This window comes from Plecotus auritus (genome assembly GCF_963455305.1).
Source record: "Plecotus auritus genome assembly, chromosome: 7".
Taxonomy (NCBI): domain Eukaryota; kingdom Metazoa; phylum Chordata; class Mammalia; order Chiroptera; family Vespertilionidae; genus Plecotus; species Plecotus auritus.
This window is the reverse complement of record NC_137774.1, coordinates 126,850,091-126,873,790: the sequence shown is the minus strand read 5'-3', so window position 1 is coordinate 126,873,790 and position 23,700 is coordinate 126,850,091. Positions and strand designations below refer to the sequence as shown.

Genomic DNA, 23,700 nt, shown 5'->3' with positions numbered 1-23,700 from the left:
GACATTCTGGCTGGCCTTGTTTCCCCTGGTGTTATGTGATTCTCTGACATCAGCACAGATATATTCAGCTTTGACATATGATACTGTCCAGCATGAGAAAGAAGGGAAGATGGCTGTGCCTGTGAGCAGGACATGACAGCTAAGCTCAAGGCTAATTGGCATCTACAACAGGTGTTCCGTGCAACCAGAGTTAGAAAGGGCTTCTTCCTCTATTTTTAAGAAAGTGGGGAAGCAATTCTTTCACAGCTATACAGAAACTGTGAAAATTATATACTCATGGCTGCAAGATACGATCATCAAAATATAATACTTATTAGCACGAGGGTGGAGCAATTGAGCGTTCTCCTTTCTGTTTTCTTAGACTATTTTTGAAATTGAAGATTCTCTGCCTATAGGAGGCATCCTGAAATAGGAGGGATGAATTTGCTAAGCTTGTAAGACTTTTTTAGTTCAATGACGTATAACCTCTATGTGGCTAACTTTTATGCTTACAAGATTGAGTACCTTCTCCGTCCCTGGAGTGCCATTAAACTTAGCGGACTGTCAGGCAATTGACAATGACAGCATAATTGAACAACCAAGCACTTCTCATCTTCAATATAGGATTCTAATGCATTCTAGCTGTTAAGCAGTAATAAGAGGCCACTTCCATCAAAGCTGAGTAACTCATTCCCCCCACTCCACGTGTTTTTTACTACTTCTAATAACTTTCATTGCCACTATTGCCTGTTCCCATAAGAGCAAGCAAATGGATGCAGCAAGATACTGGATAAAATATCATAACATCTAAAGCATTTTCCTGATATTATTTTTTCTTGGTATTTGTGACAACCCAAATGCTTAGTCCCCACCATTCTTGCTAACCATAGTGCTTGCCAGAGACTTAAATCCAAGAAACATTTGCCTGGCTTGGATCTGGTTCTGCAATGTTGAGGCAACAAGCCACAAAGTAATTTTTGAGGGGAAAAATGAACATATTTCAATATCCATCAAAATAGTACATTAAGTCTACTTATTAACTTGACTCTAATTTTTAAAAGAAAGATAAAATAGGAAGGAGTGCCATTGATTCTGCTTATTAATTCACTGTATACTTCTAATACTTCTTCATTACTCACTGAATTAGGGAAGAGCCAACATCAGAAGTGAGAAACATTACCCCCAAATGGATATATCTGTAAAAATGTTTTCATATGCCAATTTTCTTTATCTTCTTTCTTATAATTAGCAGGCTATTATATTGAATCCTGGAAAAATATTTTAATTAGGTTGTCCATGGATATTTCAATAAACTTGAATTTTTTGACATTTCAAACATAACCTTGTGTCATTCATGCCTGCCTCCTACTGTTTTAAATGTATAGCATATTCCAGCTTGCAGGAATTAACCTGGTTACTTGTTATGCCAATAGTAAACTGCAGTTAGCATTAAAACATATTGTTTGCTGTTTTGCCTCTGAATTGATAATGCCATTAATATCTGAATAATCACAGTGATATGAATTAACATGAAACTCTGGAGAGATGTCACTATGCTACAACAGGCCATGGTGAAAGATGATATTAAGCTTAAAAATATTAAGGTGCTTTGTTTGGGGTCTGCACTATATTTACATTCTCCAAGACCTCATTTTAACACCAAATATGGTTTTAGTTTATGAAATTACTGTTAAATGATTATAATCCCACCCCTCCTTTTCTTTTTTGTATTCTCTTTTAGAAATGTAGAGGAGTTTGGTACCTCTCTGGGCAGTGAGTCACACTGAATGTGAAATGATTAACTGAGACCTCAAATGGCAAGGATGGGTATAGGCACTCACGTCTAGACATGGTATTTAGAATTAAATTGATTTGATCAGAGCCCTCAGTTCTCTACATTGACTAGTTGAAGTTTCAGTAAGGTCAGTTCTAGTTAATAAACATTCTTCTTCTAAATGACTATCCAGTCACTCTTGTTCAGAAAAGTGCTTTATAAATTCTTGGGGCCATTTTTCCATGCCTCTCACAGATCTCTCAACTTTACTTGGTTCAAGACTTACTTCCTGCACATCTCCCAGTAAAGGAATCCTGAGCAATGATATACACAGCAGTACGGAAGTCTCCACTCACCTGCACTGGTGCCTGCACCGGATGTGAGGTCTCCACCCATCAGACCACCTACGGATGAAAGACGCAATCAAAAGGAGCAAGGCCGAAGGCAGCACAACAGCACACTTAACCCTTAGCAACCCCAGTATTTTGTCCTCTCTCGAGAGTCCTAAATTTGTAAAGTGTTACCTAAGTGAGATGGCTGACATTTGTTTTATTGCGACACGCTGTGCTCAAACATCAAAAATACATTCAATCACTGACATTTTGCAGAATCTTTTTTTCTAAGAAAAATTACATTTAAAATTACATTTAAAAGATCCAGTCTTTAATTGTTTTCTGAATTTTTTTATTATTTCCAAGTCTAGTTTTTCCTAAGAGGATGTTTTGTAGAGAGTACAGAATAAAAAATACAGTAAGGTTTACTGTATATTCAAATAACCATACACTTGATGCTTAATTCTTTAAAAACATATTTTATAAAATTAATTTTGTGTAGTGTGAATTGTCCAGGATCTTGGTCATTTCATGAATCTACCTACAGTGAATGACCTATTTAGTACCTGAATTTTACTTATTGACACAGTAAAATAGGTTTCACTGGCCACAAATTTAGAAACTTAGGCTTATTCATGGCTAACTTAAAAAAGTAATTAGAAATTTGTCAAGGTTTATATTAAGAGTTGGAGTGTTTCAATAAGATATTAAATATAATAATTACTGTTAGTTTTTAAGGAATAAGATTTAGCCAAAATGAAAAAATAAACAGACACAGAATAACAGCTGATTATTTTGTAATTGCTTCTAAGTGACACTCTACAATTATTAGTTAGTTCTGGTTTTGGAATTAGAAGAAAACATTTGTTACATTTTATGAAAATGTTTATTATTTCTAACTGAATGATATTTTATAAATAAAGTATGAGATTTTAAAAAATAAATGAGCACTAGTTCATCAAATAGGAAATTGAGTATGATCTGAAAGAAAAGTATTGATTATTGAAAATGCTTATGAAAAATTTCAATCATTTTTCTAAGCAGAGAGAATAGTATAATAAAGTCCTTTATCCACATCTTTCAGATCAAGGTTTTTTATAGGACTGATTTTGATTGTATTTTCTATATAAAGTTTTTATACTAAACTTACTAATATATGCTTAATTTTAATTATGAGAGATACTTAAGTATTCTTTTGTAAATAAATTGCTTTTAATACAGTTATCTGTGCCTAAGGTATTAATATTTTCCTATAGAGTGCTTTTTAAAAAACCCAAAATATAAATATATAATGGTTGCTGCACATGGGTTATAAATACAATTATTTATGTGGTACTTCTTTTGAAAATATGAAGGAATTGTTGAGTTATATTCAATACACATTTACTTAATTTCTACTGTGAGTCTGGCAAATCAAGAGGACATTCTTCCCTGCAAAACTCTTTAAATCCAGTGGGAGAATAGATGCATACTCATTATAGTACATAATGTGTTCTGCGTGATCTGAGTATAAGAATAGTTGAAGTTTTCCTGAGCAGTAAGTTCTTGTCTATGGGACACTGTGAATTGTACAACATTAAGGATCTCCTAGAAGTGCAGGCAGGTGTAATGTCCTTATGACATGCTCTTAACTTCATTTCTGACTTAGTTTTGTTTTTAATTCAAACTTCTTATAAATTATGCAATCCTACCACATTTTCTTCTTGCCATAAATATGCTATGGTATAAGTAAATTACTGTATAAATAAATAAAAATTGACCATGGGATATGCCACAAGAGAACACAGGGGAAGGTTTCACAGAAGAGGTGCTATCTAGTGAGGAGAGAAAATGGCATTTTAGATGAGAAGACACATTCTGTGTGAGAAAACATGTGGCCAAAATATAGCCACATGAGGAGATCGGTGATAGAGAGGCTGAATAGCTAAAGTGCAGATTATAAAAGATTTCAAAAGATATGCTCGTGGGGTTAGGCTTTATCATGCTGAAGACCTAGCAGTGAAGGAATACAACACATGGAAAACTTGTAGATAAAAAGGCCTTTTTGCTCAGAGTGGCTCCTTCCAATGACGTGTTCACATTGTGTTCTTGTGAGGACATACCTGTGTTACCTGCACTCGGAGGTCGATGTGTTACACCAGGAGACATACTATTCCTCTGCAGAGAAGGGTGGGCCAGTGGCAAAAGGTTGGGGTTTCCCAGTGAGCTGACGGGGTTGCTGTATACCAAACTGTTATGGCTGGACACCGGGATGGAGACTGGCATCTCAAAGTTGGGAGGTGGAACAGCCTACACGAGCAGAAAATAAAAGGGGTTAAAACAAAAAGAAGAGAAACAGAAGCTCTCAAGTTCAGACAGCCTTTACTTTCCAAGACAAATTTCAAATTCCAGACTGCTTGGTGTCTAGAAGACCATTAAGAAGAGCTCTCAAGATGTTCACATCATAAATTGATTTCTTTAATGTGCTTAGAACTCCTTCTATGCAACTATTAGAAAACGGTTCACTTTTGTTTAAAACAAAGCCCCATTTCATTAGATTCCATTGTCTTTGAATTCCATTCTATTAGGTAATAATTGTTCATTTGTGATATCTGAATCTGGTGGCAGAAATGACTGCAAAATCAAAGGTACATGATTGTGATGACTTCACAGAGAAAAAGGAGGATTGAAATGCAAGCCGGAGCCTTCGGCTTAATTGCTTATTGAAGCATATTTATGCAAAAGCTTAATGATATAAAATCATCTCCAGGCTTGTGAACAGCACATAGACTTTAATTATTATTTTTAAAAAGTCTCTCTTTTGAAAGTAACTGTGAAGATAATAGACATTTTAAGATACTAGATTCAACAGAGCATATATCATTTAATAATCCATATTTTAAAATGGTACTTCAGAGTATATGTTGCACTAATATACTAACACTGAAAACTGGCAAGGCCTGCATCTCAAATGAGATAGTTGGCAAATATTTAGAGAACTGAAGCTGTGTGGCTATTTAATTAGAGTAATCGGGTCCCAATTATTGATTTTTCTGATATTATTTTGGCAATTTAAGCAAAGTCATACTTATCTTTCTGCTTGCCCTAACTAGATAATCATAGTTGCGACTCCCCCTCCTTCCTTCCCCATTTTTAACATTACAAATGAAAATACTGTTTGAATATATTGCCAGAGGGCTCATGGTGTCAGAGCACACAGCATTCTTAATATAAAATGGATGTGTGTGTGTGTGTGTGTATCTAATATGTATATTGGAGATGGAGTTTAAATAAAACATTCCCTCAGGTGTTTTCAAATAAGCTATTGGGCAACTTGAAATGCATATATGCATGTGGTTCAAAGTTTTTTGTTCTTTTTTTTTAAAAAAGCATTTTTTCTCTGTAATTCTATAACATCAGTTTTCTTTTGCTGGCTGACTGGCTGGCCTGCAACACACGCCTCACTCGGCAGTAGTTCTGTGTTTACTCTGGTGGTGACTGCAACACTATTCTCTATTTATGCTCGTCCTCCTTTTATTTCTCACTCTATATTTTTCCTGTGTTTCTCTCCTTCCATGATCTGGACATGCTGATATTGACCAGAGTAAATGTTATGTAACTCTTTTCTTTCACATGTCTTTGTTTCTTCATCATTTTAGAGGGAAATAAAAATGTCCAAGTGCTATATTAACACAGTCATTCTTTATTAGGCGTTATCTGTTGTAAACAAGGTACAAAAATAATTTTAGGCAGACACCATGATATAATGGAATATAAATGTTTGATAAGATATCAAAGAGTGAGTATATCCCAAAATTTCCAGAGACTTTTTAAAACGACAATGCTGTAAAATAAATGTCTGCAGAGTAAGTAAAATATTGTCTCCCTTTATTAAAAGACCAAATAAGAATTATTCTAGTATGCCTGAGAAAACACAGACAAGTAACTGTGCAACGGCTTCTCCATTTGCCCCTCCAGATTCACTGTCCACCCTCTTCACTGCTCTGGGCCAGACGCTGACCCTCAGACTGTGCCCACCAGGCTCACCTTGCCTCTGGCTTCAGCATGGCCAGTGGTGAGACCAGCAAGAAGTACAGAGTGGGAGTGGGGAGGGCAGGGTGTTCCCTTTGCTGGGCCCCAGGGTGGCAGAGGTTGCCATCTCCTGATCACTTTTCTTTCTCGTGTTTCCCTTCTATGATGAAATCAATTCTGATGTTGGCTAAATAAGGTCTCATTTCATGAAGGTGTTAAAGCTCTTTTGCTCTAAGTAATGCAGAGCCCAGTCTACTTTTTATTACGTGAATTGAGTATTTCTCTTCAAAGGAGAATTTTTAGGAAGACACTGTACTCCTACAAAGAATAAGCTTAGCATTTACTGTATGTTACTTATTGAGTAGGCACTGTACTGTATAATCTACAGACATGATATGATACAACCCTTTCAACATTCTTTAGAATTCTCCCCTTTTAAAATCGGTGAGGTTAAGTGGCCCAATGTCATCAAACTAGTAAGTGGCTGAGCCTGTTGTTGCTTTTGCTACTAAATCATTGTGCAACAAAAATGAATTTTTTTTGATAGAAAGAGAATGCTGCAATCAGAAATCATAATGTGAAGTAAGAGCTGGATGTTAGTAGCTTATTTGGAACCACAAAAATAATGAACTAAATGGATTCTATGGGATGTGGTGAGTACCACGTTGGAGTACAGTGTATGCTCACTCACTGCCAATCTGTGACTGAGGTCTTAGGAAAAAAGAAACCTTAAAGACTCCTCTTGTCCATATTTACTCAGATTTGATATTTTAAAGCTATTATTTGGGTTCAAAATTTTAAATTTATATTTACTATTACTAATTACAGTGTTTATTACTGAATACCTAAAGGTTGGCTATCCCCTGAATATTTTACAGAATGTTGATTGTATCTCAGTAGAGAGCAAAGCTTATTTCTCTCCCCTCCCCCTGAATGATTATATGCATATCCAATATAAAGGGGATTATTAATAATTATTTAATAAATTCTGAAGCACCCTAATAAACAATTCATTACATGTCTCTCTCTACTCCTCCCTTACTCAACCATCATGCTTAAGAATTACTCAGTTTCTAGCATTCTGGACCATAAACAATTTAATGTTGATTATTATAAAAACTCTCCTGTGACTGACTAAATAGCAGTCAGGTATAATTCTTCAAAAAACACACAAGTTGTAAAATATGCTAACAACCTTTGCATTTTCCTTATCTGTATCAGGAACTGGCTAAATAATTTTGAAATCAAATTATATGCTTAAAAATGACCACACTGAGGAGATATCTCAGAGAATCAGAAATAACATCAGCCTCAATATCAGAAATCTCAGTTGCAGTCCAGGTTGTGCAATAAATAGACATGTAACCAGGCCTCTTTTAGCCTCCCTGGACCTGAAGTGATTGCATCCCTCAGGAGACCAACCAGCTCTAAACATTTTAGGGAAAGCAAAGGCTATAATAATGTATGCATGTTTATGAGATATTGCAGCTATTCTTTTTCTTCTTGACTTTTCTAAATTTGAGAAGTTAAAAGCATCTAAATTAAAAAAAAAATTGTTTAAAAAGTGAAAGCCAAAAAGTAGTTAAAGACTCCAAACTTGCAGAGATCTCAGGCCAGACTCCAAATTTTAGAACACTCAAGACAGGAAGGAAGAGGGAATTTGGGGTGATTTAAAAAAAAGGTGGTAGACAGGACTGGCTATATAATTTGCAGGGCCAGGGCAAAATGAAAATGTGGGGACCCTTGTTAAAATTTATTAAGAATTTCAAGGTGGTGATGGCACAGCGTTTTACCAAGCGTGGCCCTCTCAGAGCAGTGCCCTGTGTAACTGCACAGGTCATACGCCAATGACACTGGCCCTGGCTTTAAGAGATACAGGCGTAACAGCTAAAAGGCTTTTAGTTTTTACCCCTGAACAAATTGATCATGGTTACTGAAGTGAGTCATCGTGGTCGGAAAGGTATCTGAACTCTTATCCAAAAGCCACTATTTTCCTAAACTTACCACAAGGAAAAGCCCAATAAAAAGTCAAATCAAATATTTGTAATAAAATATTTTTAGTTAATAAGCCCTCTTTTATTCAATGTGAGTGATTGAACTGAATCCCTTTTTTTGGGCCACTGATGACACCCTTAACTTTTGATCAACCATTACCAGTCTGCTGAAAACTAGCAGAGAAAAAGAATCACAAAACTTTGATGACTAGTGACTACCAATTGCCGGTATCCAAATTTCCTCAAGGCTGCCTGACAACTCCAGCATGTACTTACTCATTTCCTCTGGGTCCCCAACTCCTCACAATGCCTACACCTTCATTCTCAGTCCTCTTTCAAGCACCTGCTCCCCCACCTCAATATCTGTAGAAGCTACACTCAACATACAAAATACAGGTCGGTAGATGGTCAGCCACTCAGCTTCCTCTACTCTCCTACCAACTGAACTCCACCTGGGTCCACCCGCAGCTCTCTCCTGTTCCAATCCCCTTCCCTTCCCTGAGCTTGGCCATTTCACCGCCATTGTACCTGTATGTTCAGCCTTTTCCTTCCTTCAGGTATTCCTCCTCTGCCTGTAAATAATCTCAAGTGCTTTGCCTTTTAACCCCTTCCTTGACCTAGTGGCAGTACTATTTCTCTCTCTTCACTGTCCCTTATTTGAAGAAAATAGAAACTCTCTATTCCCACTTCCTTCCAGTTCACTCAACCAATCTAGCACCCGCCCCTCCTTCCTTCAGCCCATTTCCTAATTCCTGGTTCCTCAAACGTAGCTGTTTTTTCTTGCCCTGAAGGCTGGCGTGAACCGGGGCAAACCCTGCAGGAGAAAATGCTGCTCAACAAGATTCCAAGTCCTCCGTGAATTATTGCACGTCGTTGAGGAATATGGGCATAAATTACATCGAACCCACAGGTGATCGCAATATTAAATTTTCTATTTTACAAGGGAAACTCTTCGAACTGGGTCTTTGAAATAGAAAAACAGTCTTGTAATGTTTTTAAAGAGGCGGAGACATTCTCTCCACACAAAGGGCAGAGTGTCCTTGCCCTGCTGTAAATGTTTTAGCAGCTGTGGAAACTTTCAACAAAATTTACTTCCAGCAACTGAAAGCGATGTGCGAAAACTGGGCTTTTCATCCTGGAGCCTGAAGCACTTACTAAAGAAATGAAGACTTGGAGGCACAGCGAGGAGCTGTGTGGCTCCTTCTCACAGCCCTGCCCATAAACTCTAATGTGGTTTTTCATCCCCCACCACACACCACTGCACCTCTTAAGAAATCATGTATCCTGATTTTGAACTCTTTACACGACAGGATAAAATACGGTGAGGGAACCTAGGTATGTGTCACACCTCTTTCCCCCTAAAGCATGGGGAAAAGTGACCCAATGTGCAAATATGGGCATGCTCCCAGAAGTCTTGGGGTTAAAGCTACAGACACACTTCGGGTCACCGCCCTGGAGAGTGATCAGCAGTATTACAGATGCTGCCCCTTTCCCAGCTGGGCAGGGGATTCCTTCTGTCTGAGACACCTGACGTGCTTCACCTTAAAAATCTTACATTCACAAACCTTTGTGCCCAGCAGCTAAACTAGCATTGTAGAGCCAGAGAAACCCTGGCCACAAGAAATAAAAAAAAAACTGGCCCAAAGGAGCTGTTTCTTTCCTGCTTCTGGGCAAGACAAAAACCCCAATGGATATTTTATCATTTAAGAATTCTGGGCATACCAAGTAGGCCTTGCAGCATCTGATAGGAACTATTTCATTTGATAAAAGTGCCCACGGTGGATGTTCTGTATGTAGTGCTTGGTTTATGAAACCTTTAAGAATTTACAGCACTTAGCTTTCCTTCATAATACAGTGTATTAATAATTGCAATTCAACAAAAGCTCCACTGCTGACATTATTTCACGTAACAAAAGAAGCAGACATGTATTTATGAAGGCAGAGGAAGTTTAAGATGCATACATTTTCTAAATAAGTTTTAAAGTGTTTAATTTAATTCAACACAGGGTAGCTGTGCACCTACTACGTGTAAAGCATTAATTCATCTGGTGGGTGCAGAGGCGGAGCTCTTATCCCCAAGTATCTGCACTTGTGGTCACGGAGGCATATTTTTACTGCCGTCTCCCTCAACGCTCAGGTTGAGGATGTTTGGCTAACTTACAAAAATGTGCTTTTTTATTTTTAGAAAGGAATTAATTACCTATTGAGGAGCTTGCATACAAGGAGGGTTCAGACACTAACACTGGTTATTCAGAACGTGTGTGAGCCTTGAGTTGCATCACTGTATGTCACACCATTAACACCACTTGACTGATGACAGAATATAATAAAAGGTACGTACCTTTCCCCTCTTTATGTGGGAAAACAAAATAATACATGCAGAGTTATTTCTCTCAAATATCTGGCAAGGCATGTGATGGACTGTTAGAAAATTTTTGACTTGGTTATGACAAAACTTAGCCAATTGTTAAAGCATGGGAAATGTTGGTGTAGGCAAAGCGGATATTTTGATGAAGCTTTAACATCACCCCAGCACACACACATGTTGAAGTCTTACCATTAGGTTTTCATGCAGTCTGTTTCCCTGCAGCGAGCATTGGCTTTAACCCTTCAGTGCTGTTGCTGGGTGTCATGTGTGGGGAGAGGGGCCGAAGCTTTATTCAGAAATGAGCTTTTATTTGGGTGATGATCGCCAATGTACGTGAGAGGACGACAGTTTCCCGCCTGCATCTGGTCTCAGTAAATATGTATGTATCTGTATTTTACAGCAAGTCCTTAAACTTGTTGAGAAGGAGGTCCTGGGGTTTTCCGAGTGCACTGTGTGTTTAAGAGATTGTGTAAAGTCAGGGTGTGTTGCATAGATCTTTCTTTCTCTTCCTCCTGTGAATTTCCTATCTCTGAATGAACTCGATGGCAAGGTTTTGAGATTCCATAGTTTAAGCAGCCATTAAGTTAGGGTTTACTTTCTGAACAAACTGCCGTGAGATGAGATGGCTATTTTATTGGTTTGACTTTCCAATGCGTCTTAGACAAAGCCATCACTGAAAGGGTTAAGGTATGTTACTGCAGCAGTTATCAGCAGACCAGCCATCTACCTTTGGTACTTACAGGAATTTTATGGCTCTTGATCATATTATCAAATTCTTCATTAATTTTTTTGTATTTTTCTTCAGTGCGTGGGGTGAGTGCATAAGAGGAGTCGGGATCGGGGCTTTCACAGCCTTTGTTTTCCTTCTTGTTCAAGGCCTGCCAGGTTCAGAGAAATACCAAGAGTAAAAAAAATGAAAGGCGTTTTGAGTACTTACACACAATCTTTGTCTGCTGATCATTAGATCAATATCTTCGTTAATTTTCCTGTACTTGTCCTCAGACTCAGGGCTGTGACCTACGGAATCGTCCGCATCAGGATCTGGGCTGTCACAGCCATTAAGGCCCTTCTTTCTCAACGTCTGAAACACACAATGTGGAAAGTTCAGTCCCAGACAAAGGCTGTCAGAGACATTTAGGGCGGTTACAGAAGCTCACACTGTCCAGATTTTTAGGTTGTTATCACTCTGCTATATGACATAGGGTAAAGAAAGAACCGGGAGAAAAGTCATTTCAATAACACACTCATTACTAGTTGAAAAAATAAAAGGGAAAGATTCCTTTTGCAACTAAATGCAGTCAGTGGACAAAAACAGTTATGGGGGCTGAAATTTCATGATGTAGAATTCAGACATGCTCCAAACATCCCAGGAGAGACAATTACAGAAGAATACAAGGAAGGTGGAAAATTACAACACTCTATTTTCCCACAGAAGAATTAGAAGTCAGGACATTACACAATGATTTCAGAATCTGTGACCATGACAAAAGCAGAAATGTTGGAAACAGATCCTCAGTGTAACGGGACGGTTGGCACCCACGGTCTCCTGCCCCCCCTTCGGATGTGCGCTTGGCAGCAGACGGCAGTACGGGAACCAGGCTACTGTCTGATAGAGCACGCATTAAGCATGTTCGGACCCTGTGACCATAAGGAGGATCACCTTTGTTCAGTCTGCTTTGAGTTCCATAGTTGTGAAAATCTGTATGAAACTGATAATACTGAGAAGTTTTCTGCCTACACAGAGGCTGAAAGAAACGTCAATACAGCTGAGGTTAGGGCTTCAATATCGGGAACTGAATCAGGGAGCCCGGGAGCACTGAAAATAGGTAACCAAGTCAATAACTCCCAAACTGGCACATGCTCCTCCGGGTTCGAGCTGGGTCGGGTCGCTCTAAGCCTGTCTCCTGACACATGAAAGTGGCAAGTCAGTCAGTGCCTTATCTTGGGCCTCCTGTCTCCTGAATGTAGGCCTGGGCTGGTCTCAGCTGTCACCGAGGATAAATACTAATGAACACTGTAACAGAGAATAGGAGTCAGGAGTCCTGAGATATCTCTCTCTCTCTCTCTCTCTCTCTCTCTCTCTCTCTCTCTCTCTCTCTCTCTCTTCTCTCTCTAACTGATGGTTGTCAACTTGATGGTACATGATCTGATTTGCAGAGACAATGTTATGTTTTTAGATATCATAAAACTTCTGATTAATCACACAGCTCGACACATTAGTTATGAATAGACAAGCAACATTTCTGAATTTTCCTGGTACTGCCAAAATTGTTACTAAGAGCTGTGTACCTAAGTGTCTCTCATTAATGCAAGTTCAGCAGCGCTCATCTTTATTAAAGAGAGAATTCACAAACAAATAAAGCAAACACTGCGACATCAAGCTAAGGAATTCAAAACTGAAATAACACTCCATCTTTAATTCATGCAATTGGGGGAAATAAATAAAACAACATGACTTTAAAAGGGGGTGTCAGACTCAAAAATTTAAGCTCCCCGGCTCTTACCAATGCGTAACAAATGTAACATTATTTAAAATTGGTTTCTAGGGCAATGAAGATTTTCACTGAAAATCATACTAAGAAAGCTACCATTTCTAATACATCTATGATACACTGTGGCTCTGTAAATATTTATTAATATTATAGTAGTATAATATAACAAATAAACATATGGTTACAGCTTATTATGTGGTAAAATGTTTGAATATTAAAATGAATATTTTGACATAAGATGATAAAATATACATTTATAGTCTTGGGGAATTTATAATTGGTGGGGCCACCTGTCCCCCTATCATGAATCTAGAGCCATCATTTTCAGCCAGAATAAGTATTCCTAGAGAGTTCACAATACATTAGAATAATAATTTTCTTAGCTAACTTAATTCTCTTCATTTTAAACTCTTTAGCCACCATTATCTCAACCACAAGAGCATTTTTCCAGTGATAACTGTTTGCTGTATTATCCCGTGTTTCTGCTTTTATCTCCAGATATCCTTGAGCTTTTAACAATAATTCCCGAGGTTCTTGTGTCATACTCCATATATTTCTCATAAAAATTCACTTATGTACAGAAAAATATGTAAGATCAATGCTATTTTTCAAACTTTACCTATATTCTTATAAGGTATGTTAAGAATATTCATATATGAACCTTTAATTTAAAGTCTTATTCAGACAGTAGATTTTTCAATGTACATCTGAATCTTTTATCCAATAAATCTGATCATAAAAATTATCGTTGTTTTGATGTACGGAGTTTTGACAGCAGAACGCTAGGGTTAGCAGAGGCCTATCGACTGTCATTACAATCCATCTGGCACATACATGTGTGCTAAATGTTCTTATGAAGCTTTTGGGGGTAGATACTATGTTTGGCTTATAAAAATTCAAGCATCAATTACATGTTATTGAAAGATCTCCACAAATATTAACTCATTGTCTCTCACAAGGCTTCCATAGGACTTTAGGGAAACCTTATGGCAGGTCTCAACCCAGTCTGGCCAAGCATGATTGCCCAGGCCTCTTACCCCAGCTTTCCCACATTTGTGAAGTGATAGATGCAGAATAGGGCTCTCCCCTTCATATGTATACACAGCAGTAGACTGAACACTGAAATAAATTAGGTAGAAAATTTAAAAAATTAGGCTGTGGAGACATTTTAAGTATGAAATAGGGTTAAAATATTGATACTTCTTAGATGTCCAACTTTATACAGAGAGGGAATGCTTATGGGTCAATAAAACACATCAGTTTACCAGTAAAAAAAGGCAATTTGATCAATAGCTAACTTGAAGAATTATGTAAACAATTAGGCAAACAAATCAGGTGGTTCAAAGTCCCACAAAAAAAAAAAAGGTAGTGATGGGACAAGGTGGGGAAGTGGCTCATTTTCTCCCCCAAAATAATTCTTGTATCTGTCTACATTTCCTTATAATGAGTATCACCAGTACTTAAGTAATGAAATATCTCTACCCTTTACATTACAGAGTTGTTATAAGTTAAACTGTGTTATTTTAAAAAAGAGCATTTTGAGATATGCAAACACAAACTCCAAAAGCAAATTAATACTGAGTTCCAAATTCGCATAATCACACAAGCAGAACACTGAAAAACTTGTTCAGAAACATTATCCTCAGCTGGGAGCCTGTAGAACACACTTCTGCCAAGAACAAACGATTACGGTGGAATTATAAAGCTCTGAACATGGAAGTGATGGCACAAACTTGAATACCATAGTGTGAATGTGGAAGTACAAGAGCCATCTTATCTTTACGATATTAAAAATCTACAGCCTTTTAATGACAAAGGAGTTACTGTTAGATTTAGCTCGGCCTCTCTTTATCCCAGCAATAAATAGTCAATATAAACTAAAGGGATTACTAAATGGGTAAATCAGCGTTATTCCTTCAGTCCTTTTTCTAGTAAAATAAAAATCTCTGCTGCTGGCCTTTGAAAGCTTCTTTGATCTTTTACAAGTGTTACTGGTCAGGTAATATAGGCACTTAAATCATTATTCTTTTACAGGGGCTAGAAGTCCTGGATTTACATAAGTGTCTCTCAGCTGCTTATGTTTTGGAAAGATTTATTCTGTATGTCAGGAGAAGCCAAGAGATCTACGGAAACCACTGGCTTTCTTGCTATGTATCTAAAGAAACTCTTTTCTCAGAGAACTCTGTAAATCCTGAGTGAACTTGTACACCGACCGAAGTCAGCTTTCCACGGGAGACTGACACTTTTGGGGTCGATCAATTGACTGCAGAGGCTTCTGGGATGTTTTCACAAGGCAGCGATTGTCATGCAGTGAGCTGAGAACAGTCGCTTCTTAAAGAAGTAATGAGATTGACAGAAGGTGACATACTCCAAACAATAAAAGGGAAAAGGATTCCAGGCAGGTAATCCAAAAACCCCGTGGATTCTCCCCTCCCAGACATGTGGCCATATGGACCCTGCACTACTACATTTGTTCATCAGGAAAACGCGAAATCCATATAAACTGATGATGATAGGTGACAGGTGCTTCAAAAATTCTAATGAAATAGATGTAGGGAACAGATTCTATTTCATTACGGGAAGAAATATAAATGAAAAAGAATGCCATGTGGAGCACTCATTTCTGGTTTTAGGCATTATGTTATCAACTAGAAAGTGCCTTATGTATAGAATGGTTAAAACTGGTCTTTCATTAATTACTTCTTGTTAGTAAAAAAACACACAAAAAAACCCCAAAAAAACAAAAATAAAAAAAACTATATTACTGGACTTTTTTCAGTTATATGAAGCCATAAAATTTGTACAATTGTTATTTAGGTAAAAATCATCTTCTTCCAGAGAACCACCATAAGATTAAAAGCTTCCAACCATTCAATTTCTTTCCATCTCTGCAGTCTTAGTCCTCAAGAATGTATATTTTCATCACCTTTCTTTTTCTGTCCCTGCCCACTGTATAGCACAGATTTCAAATCCTTTTGTGAAAATCCCCAAAACACTCATCCCTTTTTTAAAAACCCAAATAATAAGCCTTTCTTGCACAGCCAGCACTATCCTTACTTCAGAGGGTTGATGTGTCAAGAACACATGCAGGAATTATTTCTGTTAGCTGCGTAAATGTCATGTTCACACAAAAGCCAAGAAAAAAAGAAAGACATCAACTTAGAAAACTAGGTTCCTTTTCTCTGATAATAAATGATTTTTGTGCTTGTCTCTCACAGCTTTATGAAGATCAGCGTCTGCTCTTACACTGAATACTCTTTACAAAGCAGTAAATCCACACAAGAGCAGGAGATTTGGCTGAAATGGATACTGCTTATGTATCAAGTTCGCGAGAGTATTTCGTAAACACCCTCCCTTAGTGGAGTGGGATAGTCATGGCACTGCTGCTCCAGGCCCTGCGGTGTTTGGGGAGTGGCTGCCCTAAGCACTGTGCCCAATGACTTATTTCATTTACAACACAGTCAGCAAACAATGATCAAACACCCACTGGACTCCAGATGCTGTTGTGTGCACTTGCTTTTTAAAGAAGCAGGCATTACAAATTCAAACTAAAAAGCTCTGAACTGACCTATGATATTCTATGTATTTTTGTGATTTCTAGCACATATTACCTAGGCTGGGGGAATGTCAGGGGCCAAGAAATTTCTCCATAGGTTTTAATCATCAAAACTGTTAGCTTTGTCTGCACTAGTTCTTTGTTCTTAATATAGAAGTGAAAAGGCATTAAAATAGTGCAGGTTAAGTACAATTAGTAGGTAGACTTTCATTAGACAAGCAAATCAGACCTAGTACAGAGTCTGAAATTAAATTTTATGAAAAATTATTCATTTGTCATGAAAATTTTATAAAAAAGCAAAATGTACACCTTCACATTGCATTTCTGTAGGTTATTAATGCTCATTCTAACTAGATATTAACTCCCACCAGGGGAAGGCTGGGAAGAGTGGAGATATTCATTGCTTTTTTTTTTATTCCTTTCCTCAAAAGATAATCTTAATATTCGACTTGAAATTTTTTTCCACTGAGTAATTTTTCAACTTAAAATAATAAAAATAAAAGACACGAATTAAAGCTTTGAAGAGTTTTAAGGTATGGAACATGAAGAAACATCCACCCACTGCCTCCTAATAGCCACAAATGATTTCCTATGAACATCAGAAGGCGATAGTGCCTAAAGCTGTTGGTACTTTAATTCTGGATGAGACCACCTAGGACCTTCTGGCGTGTCTGTCCTCATGCCTTCGGGAAGGGGAGGAGTAATGGTGCACAGGCAACTGGGTTTCCACACCTCATGTCCGTGCTCAGGCTGGCTTCAGGCTGAGCCCACCAGTGTCTGCACTCAGTCCTCCTTGGGCAGAGCTAACACCTCACCTCCTCTCTGTGAACTTCCTTATCGCCAAGGCTGAATGAATTTCCCCCTCACTCATGCACTCACTTATCTACTTTCTCTACTAGAGCTTTAACACACATTGTTAGTCGTGTGTTTGTCTCCTCTGCTAGCTCATGAGGCAATGAACAAATCACCTCCCTTTATCCACTTTTGGAGTTTCAGTTTAGAGTAGAGGCTGCCATGCTGTGGGTGCTGCATAAATGCCTGCTGAGTGAACAGAGCACACATGCCCACTTCACTGTTAGTGTATGCAGAGGTTTCCCCACTGGACCAAGGCTGTCTGTCTGACTGGGGGTGGAGATGGTGTGGGATCCAGACCTCTCTCTCTTTTTTTAATCCTCACCTGAGGATATGTTTCATTGATTTGAGAGAGGGAGAGAATGAGAGGAGAGAGAAACATCCATTGGCTGCCTCCTGTTAGCATCCTGACCAGGATCGAACCTGCAACCTGGGTATGTGCCCTGACTAGGAATCGAACCCACAACCTTTTGCACAGCGTGATGTTTCAACCAAGCACCTGGGTCAGGGCGGGATTCAGACCTCTTGATACACAAATACTAAGTGCTACTACTATGTGTCAAGTGTTGTCTGGGGTCCTCTGGATGCAATAAGTGATTAAGATAATTTGTTTACTATAAATTTGCAATAAGCATGTTTTGTGTTGTTTCCCCCCATGAGTGAGCTCCTGGAGTTGAGGGATTGTTTACCAGTCATCTGGTATCCCAGGATTTAGCACAGGTCCTGGCATGCGGTAGACTAAACGTGTGCAGCAGTAATGATAGTCTGAAGGGATGGGGTGAACAAAACAGGAACGAATGTTCTGATGCTAGCAGGAGAAAGAGTAGTCTCAGTGCAATATTTTTTTGCAACTGTAATCCCCCCATTTTATGTTATTATTTCACATTATGTTAAAAGTCAGTTATTTTACTATCAGTAACTGCTATAAACTGACTATTTTTGAAATGTACAGTTTTAAAGTTAGAAATCAATGAAGGATAGGCATAATTTATAAAATGTATGAAATGGATTATAACTCAGGATATTGAAAACTTAAAAATTGGGGTATTGGTCTAAATATGGAAGGTCAGAGAAACTAACCGTGCATTAAATCTTTAAGGAACAAAAGCTATAAGCATATAATCACAGTGATTAAAAGGGTAGCAGGAGAGAAGGCACAGAATGTGGCACAGAAGGAGAAAAAAGGGAGTGGTATTCCAGGCAGAATGTATAAGGAAAATCAGAAACCTTGTAAGTAAGAGCATGGGGGACACTTTTGTGAATGTGAGTCAGATACTATAAACTGGAAATAAGCATGTTTTAAAATTCTTGGGCAAAGTTCATTTCCCTTCTCTCCCCATCCTTGGACACTGGGTCTCTGGTTCTACTATTCTCCTGGGCTTTGACATTGGTCTTATTCTGGACCAACCGTAGCCTGGAGAATTCATGGAAAATCAGGATGATTGTAGGGCCAATGAAGTGAATCAGGCTTCCTCAGGATAGGTCAGTGGTTTGGTGTTTTATTAAGGATTTTTCCACCATACCGCTTCTGGAACCTGGATAAGGCATGCTTCATGAGCCTGGCCTAGAACGGAATTGATATGAAGAGGATCTGCACTCTTAGCCAAGAAATCTTCCCTGACATTCTGAATCCAGGAGAGATCTGAAGAATAGTACTAAACTGGGAACATTTTACTATATAATGATTGAAATGCATGCTCACATAAACAGTTAATCCTAATAATCTCTATAAAGCAAGTCCAGTTTATAAAGGCTGGGATGTAAAGGATCATACTGTAGGTGGGTGTGAAGAACAGACAATGTTAGCAATTTCTTAAATAAGGAAGGAAAAGACAAGACCAAACTCTACATTAAACAAAGGTTGGGAAAGAGAGGAGAGGAGTAAGTTAACAAAGACAAGGCAGCAAGATTTTTGAAAGTATAAAACATGAATGTAACTTCACCTGCCAACCTTTTCAGACTATGGCATTTTACTTGCAAGTATGTTACAGGGACAAAAAAGCAGAATCTTGGGACGAAAATTCTTTAAAAATAATACGTTGAAGCATCTTTGATAAACCATTAGTGACTTATTCTTTTTTAATCCTCACCCGAGGATTTTAGGGAGCAGTGGGGACACACACACACACACACACACACACACACACACACAGAGAGAGAGAGAGAGAGAGAGAGAGAGAGAGAGAGAGAGAGAGAGAGAGAGAGAGAGAGAAAGAAACCTCTTGTATGTATCCTGATTTGGGACCGAACCCACAACCTAGGTATGTGCCCTTACTGGAAATGGAACCTGTCACCTGAACCTGGTACACAGGATGACACTCCAACCAATGGAGCCACACTCAGGGCCATTAATGACTTATTTGAACAAAAGAAAACATACACGTTATCTTGCATAATCAGAGTAAAGTCAAATCATTATTTTTGTTTCCGGGTAGGCTCTTATCTGGTTGTAAATGCGTTTTAATTCAAGTTGAGTCACGGTTAGTCCTTTGAAATGGGAGTAGCCTACACAGCTTTACTTATCAGTCAGCTCGGGACCACCATTCTCAGTCACCATGCTTCCACATTTCTATGGGATCTTCGTGATCTCTTCTTAGTGCATCGTTTATTTTCCCATTTGTTCTTTTGGTTCCAACCCAACCCTTCATCCATTCCTTTTCTAGAAAACATCACAACCTGGTTGTTCAAGCTGAAAAGCCAGAAATCACCCTTCACTCCAGTTATCTCTTAACTCAACTACCATTATCATCTCTATTTGGTCTCTCATCCTTAGCTGGCTGGTCCTCTGACACCACTTTCCAATCATGCTACTTTGGGTAGGGTCTCCTTAAAATGCACGTCTAATTGTATCACTGTCCTTATGAACCCTGGTGCTCCCCACAGCCACGCCCACTAGTTCTCACATCCCTCCACCTGCCTCTCCAAGTTATTGTCTTTCTTCTCCCCGGTACTCTGGGTTTTGGCAAGAGGAAACTTCTCACCACTTCCCAAGTCAGGCAGGTCCTTTAATAACACTGTTTTGATAAGTGACATTCATTCCTGTCTGGAATATCCTTGTTTACTTCTCCTCTTTGCTACACACTTAGTCATCTTAGGATGTGTACCACCTAATACCATCACTTGCTCCATCTGGAAGCTTTTTTTGAACTCTCCTCAACACGTAGGGACTCCCTTATCTGTATTCTTAACAATCTTTGACTTCTGGTGTTTTTAAAAATATCATGTGGTATCTTATACTGTAATTTATCTTTCACATGCCTGCTTTACCACTAGATAGTGAGTTCTACGAGGGATGGGTACCTCTGCTCCCTAACAGAGGACCTGGTTAGTATATGTGGGCTCAATATAAGTTCTCAGTAACTGCTCATTTGAATAAGCGAATGAGCAAACAAACCTGAGAGTCAACCTTCCTAACAGTGACAGACTAATTGAAGTGAGTGGGTGGTCTCCTAAGGTGACAGCATTATTTTATTTGTCTTAATAAGATCATTTAGTCGAAATTTAAAGAGCACAAGTTCTGGTAGGTTAAAGGAATTTCTATAATCACTTCATGACTATGGCATAGGATGTCCCTACAGAAGGGGAGGGAATGGGGGAGGTGCCAGACTATTGTACACAGGGTGCAAATGGTTGGCTTCTCTGTGTTTAGAATTGCTCAGAGTCCTGGGCGTGATAGTCATAGGACCAACATGCACCAATAACAGATCTCCGTCTGGGTTATCACTGAAAATACTTCATCAACTTCCTTCCTATTCCTGAATTTGGGAATTGGCATGGGGAGAGATTTCCCAGGACCAATTATGGGTTGTGAACACATACTTTATTTATAGTATACTCAATGTCTTCCCCCATCACACCTGACTTTCAAGCTTTTTATTCTAATAGATTTAATCTCTTTTCCCAATAAACCAACCTGTCTCCAAAGAGTGGCTCTAAGCCATTCTCTATTGAAACTTTTCCATAGAAAAGTTTGGGTCTTAATGATTCCACCGTGATTTGACAAGAATGATGGGAGAGGGCCTCTTATACTCCACCTCCCCACACAGTCCACCCTGTGAGTCTGCCCTTGAAGACTAGCCTAGATGCTACTACTAAGGGCTTTGCCTGAGCCTGTGATATGCCATCTGACACATTGGTATTGACAACTATGTTAGCACGTGCTGCTCAATAGCAATTTTGCTCTGACAGGTTAAAATGAGGTCTCAGGGCTGCAGAGCATTGCTGGGATTGCATGAGAACAATATGTAAGTTATACATATTGGGCTGCCAGGGGGAGGCGAGAGTCTCACTGCAGTAGCACAAACCTCCACCAGAGCAGAGACTTTCTCTTTTCACCTCCATATCCACAGCAACTTGAATGTGCCAGCATGTGCATGACACTCACTAAATGTTGTTGTTAGTAATAAAACAATAATGGAGCCACGGCAGGGACAGGGGTTCTTATTTAAAATGGAATGACAATAGACACTGAAAACACACAGGGGGCAGTGGCTAGATTTGTACTCAGAGTTTATGCTACTTTCACCCCTATCAACTACACTCCCGACCCCGCCACCTTCCACCCGAACACATGAACTTAAATTAGAAAATGAAAGCATCGTGTGAGTTAATGGAATTAATGTGCCTCTCCTTGGTGCTTCCCCAGAACCTTGCAGTTAACATTTATATCATGACTAGAGGCCTGGTGCATGAAATTCGTGCACGGGGGTGGGGGGTGTCCCTCAGCCCAGCCTGCACCCTCTCCAATCAGGGACCCCTTGAGGGATGTCCGACTGCCCGTTTAGGTCCGATCCCGGTAGGATCGGGCCTAAACGGGCAGTCGGACATCCCTCTCACAACCCAGGACTGCTGGCTCCCAACTGCTCACCTGCCTGCCTTCCTGATTGCCCCTAACTGCTTCTGCCTGCCAGCCTGATAACCCCCTAACCACTTCCCTGCCAGCCTGTTTGCCCCTAACTGCCCTCCCCTGCAGGCCTGGTCACCTTTAACTGCCCTCCCCTGCAGGCCTGCTCACCCCTAACTACCCTCCCCTGCAGGCCTGGTTCCCCCCAACTGCTCTCCCTTGCAGACCTGGGTCCCCCCCAACTGCCCTTCCCTGCAGGCCCTGTCACCCCAACTTCCCTCCTCTGCCAGCCTGGTCACCCCTAACTGTCCACCCTGCAGGCTTGATCGCCCCCAACTGCCCTCCCCTGCTGGCCATCTTGTGGTGGCCATCTTGTGTCCACATGGGGACAGCCATCTTTGACCACATGGAGGCAGCCATCTTGTGTGTTGGAGTGATGGTCAATTTGCATATTACTCTTTTATTAGATAGGATAGAGGCCTGGTGCACGGGTGGGGGCCAGCTGTTTTGCCCTGAAGGGTGTCCCAGATCAGGGTGGGGGTTCCCTTGGGGCATGGGGCAGCCTGGGCAAGGGGCCTGTAGTGGTTTGCAGGCTGGCCAGACCCCCCAGCGACCCAAGCGGAGGCCCTGGCATCTGGGCTTTATTTACCTTCTATAATTGAAACTTTGTAGCCTTGAGCAGAGGCCAAGGCAGGCCAGGGCTTCGCTGGGGGCAACTCAAGCCTCCTGCTCTCTCCAGCTCCGTGGCTGCTGCCATTTTTGTTGGGATTTATTTATCTTCTATAATTGAAACTTTGTAGCCTTGAGTGGAGGCCTGGGTGGGCCAGGGTTCACGGAAAGTTTGGCTTCCTACATTGCCGTGGAAACCCAAGCCTCCTGCTCTCTCCATGGCTGCAACCATCTTGGTTGGTTTAATTTGCATACTCGCTCCTGATTGGCTGGTGGGCATGGCTTGTGGGTGTAGCAGGGTGATGGTTAATTTGCATATTACTCTTTTATTAGATAGGATGTTGCTCTCTGTATTCTTGTTTTTATCTCATTTCTAGATAAGGAGATCCCTATAGACAGCAAAGGTCTCCTGAGAGCTTTCTCTCCTTGGCTGCCAGTGCAGGGTCTAACAGTAGAAGGTTGCAACACATTGGTTCAGTCTTCTGGACGGGCGTCCCGAGGGAGAACACTGTGAAGGAGAGCCTGATAACATATACTAAGGACACTCGGAAAGAATAAGCAAAAGTTAGTGCGGATCCACCCTTCCCCCTTTAATGCTGAGCTGTCCCCTCTCTCCTTTCAGCATTGGCAATGTTTACTAGGCCTGTCAAAGGCTGGCAGCCTTGTGTCTGGCCTTCCTCTGATTACTTGCCTCTTTTGATGTAAAATCCTCCTGGGACTTTGGACAGAGAACAAACCTCTACCCACACTCACATCAGGCATTAAGAAAGTCCCTTAGGCCCAATCTCCAAAACACACAGCAGTGCACTTACAATGCCCCTTTTTTCTTC

At 39.8% G+C, this 23,700-nt stretch overlaps 1 protein-coding gene across 15 annotated transcripts in view; it reads right to left on the bottom strand.

Moving 5' to 3' along the window:
• Positions 1 to 23,700, bottom strand: part of MEF2C (myocyte enhancer factor 2C) — a 170,547-nt gene that overhangs the window by 27,747 nt on the left and 119,100 nt on the right. For 9 of the 15 annotated variants that reach the window (XM_080677642.1, XM_080677635.1, XM_080677643.1 and 6 more), the window contains 3 exons: positions 11,396 to 11,539; positions 4,188 to 4,374; positions 2,110 to 2,157 (listed from right to left, as the gene is read on the bottom strand). In XM_080677642.1, the coding sequence (XP_080533768.1) occupies positions 2,110 to 2,157; positions 4,188 to 4,374; positions 11,396 to 11,539 (379 nt within the window). Of the gene's footprint in view, positions 1 to 2,109; positions 2,158 to 4,187; positions 4,375 to 11,198; positions 11,337 to 11,395; positions 11,540 to 23,700 lie in introns of all 15 variants that reach the window. The other 6 variants (XM_080677645.1, XM_080677638.1, XM_080677646.1 and 3 more) reach the window with 2 other exon arrangements.